Source organism: Aplysia californica, unplaced genomic scaffold, assembly GCF_000002075.1.
Source record: "Aplysia californica isolate F4 #8 unplaced genomic scaffold, AplCal3.0 scaffold00026, whole genome shotgun sequence".
Taxonomy (NCBI): domain Eukaryota; kingdom Metazoa; phylum Mollusca; class Gastropoda; order Aplysiida; family Aplysiidae; genus Aplysia; species Aplysia californica.
The window spans coordinates 1,763,648-1,765,432 of record NW_004797296.1 but is presented as its reverse complement, the minus strand read 5'-3'; the positions used below and the strand labels follow the sequence as shown (position 1 = coordinate 1,765,432).

The following is a 1,785-nucleotide window of genomic DNA, read 5'->3' as shown; positions in this document are numbered from 1 at the left end:
GAGAGAGAGAGAGAGAGAGAGAAGACCCACCGCTAATGCCCTCCAAGCCACTCGCCAACACACAACGTTATACATATAAAAGGTAAATGTAGTAAAATAAGATCTGAACTGTCATTTAAAGCCCGCCAACACCTTTACGCTCATACTTCACTAAGAGACAGTAGAAAAAAAAAAACCAGAAGGAACAGTCCACATCAGTTTTAACACTTGTCTGCAAAGGCAAAAAATATGCACACAAAAAAAACCAACACAAAAAAAAAACAGATTACAACACACATCAACCATATGATACACCACCAGCCATACAAACAACTCAACGGACACAACACAGCGAGCAACACAAAGTAATAAGCTGCAGCATCAGTGCACTTTCAGGTAGGTCTTGTGACTCACTGACATCCTCCAGAGATGAACCATGAGTCGCGGAATTTAATAGTGGACGTCATAGAGCGAATATCATTATACGTCGTATACAAGGAGATTGTTGAACAGGAAGCAACAGTCTTGGGTAAAACCACATCTCAGGAGCATAGAAAATATAACATAAGTCACACCAATTCGTTCTCCGCTCGAGCGCGCACACAAATACACATACACACGAGCACATACACACACGAGCACACACACACACATACATACATACATACACACACACGCACACACACACATACACACACACACACACTAACTTTCTCTCTCTCGCTCAATCACACAAACACACACACACACACACACACACACACACACACACACACACAGACAAACACACACACACACACACGCACGCACACACACACAACAAGACTATAAGCAGTGCTACCATAAAAACAACAATTAAAAAACAATGTTCAATCAAATACCAAACAGTAACAACAGCGAAGGGGGTGCGGACCACAGAAAAATGCCAACCAAGCACAAAACAGAGGGTGTGTGGCTTACCACTCAGAGGGATCAGTGGAGGCGCTGTAATGGGGCGCGGCGAGAGAAGGGGGGAGGAGAAACAAGGTGGAAACTGTTTGAGTTATCAATTTGTTCAAGTTCAAGAGAAGCACATAGGCACGACAATAGGGTCAAGTGGTGAAAGTGGTAAGCAAATTAGACAGGACAGAAATAATATAAGATTCGATTCCACCCCGAACGTCCGTGCCAAATTCGCTGTAAACCATATGTAAACATCAAAAGTCACGCCAGCAAAGGTTTAAACGGTGAGGTCACGTCATTTTCTTCACGGAATCTTGTTCCATCACGTTTCCCGAGTGAGTTAAAGGGGAGAAAACGGGCTCATTTCCCTCCAACTACGCGCTACTGACTGGCGGGAGGGAGGCAAGACAGACACAATACAATGGGCACAAGTCACGCAGACCAACTGTTGCCGTGGGAATACCCAGAGACCGTAAGTACCGTATATATTATCATTGGGAATACCTCCACCAAGACGAGTAGAGCGGGAAGTAACAATTAGCACGAAACAGGTTTCGTTTGGTTTGTGCGAAGAGAAGCACGCTGACACGATACAACGGTTATTTCGAGCAGTGAAAATGTACTACAGGTGAACAGAAACAACAGAGGGAGAGAAAAAAGACGTAGGACCTGACCTAACAATGGCGCCTTCCAACCACCATCTTAATTAAAGGAGGGCATTGCGATACTAGCTGAACGTTATTTGATGAGACCACGGCATTCAATAATAACGTGTTTGATGCATTGTTGTCTGTCAGGTCAATAGTCACTGAAGTAAGAAGCAAAATAAAGCATCCTTAGCAACACGACACAGTGAAGGAGGGG

General features: G+C 44.1%; 1 protein-coding gene across 5 annotated transcripts in view; it reads right to left on the bottom strand.

Moving 5' to 3' along the window:
- Positions 1 to 1,785, bottom strand: part of LOC101854998 (Golgi resident protein GCP60) — a 62,991-nt gene that overhangs the window by 33,018 nt on the left and 28,188 nt on the right. For 3 of the 5 annotated variants that reach the window (XM_035973193.1, XM_035973196.1, XM_035973200.1), the window contains exon 3: positions 940 to 963. The exons of the other annotated variants lie outside the window; for them this stretch is intronic. In XM_035973193.1, the coding sequence (XP_035829086.1) occupies positions 940 to 963 (24 nt within the window). The remainder of the gene's footprint in view (positions 1 to 939; positions 964 to 1,785) is intronic. 5 annotated transcript variants of the gene reach the window in all.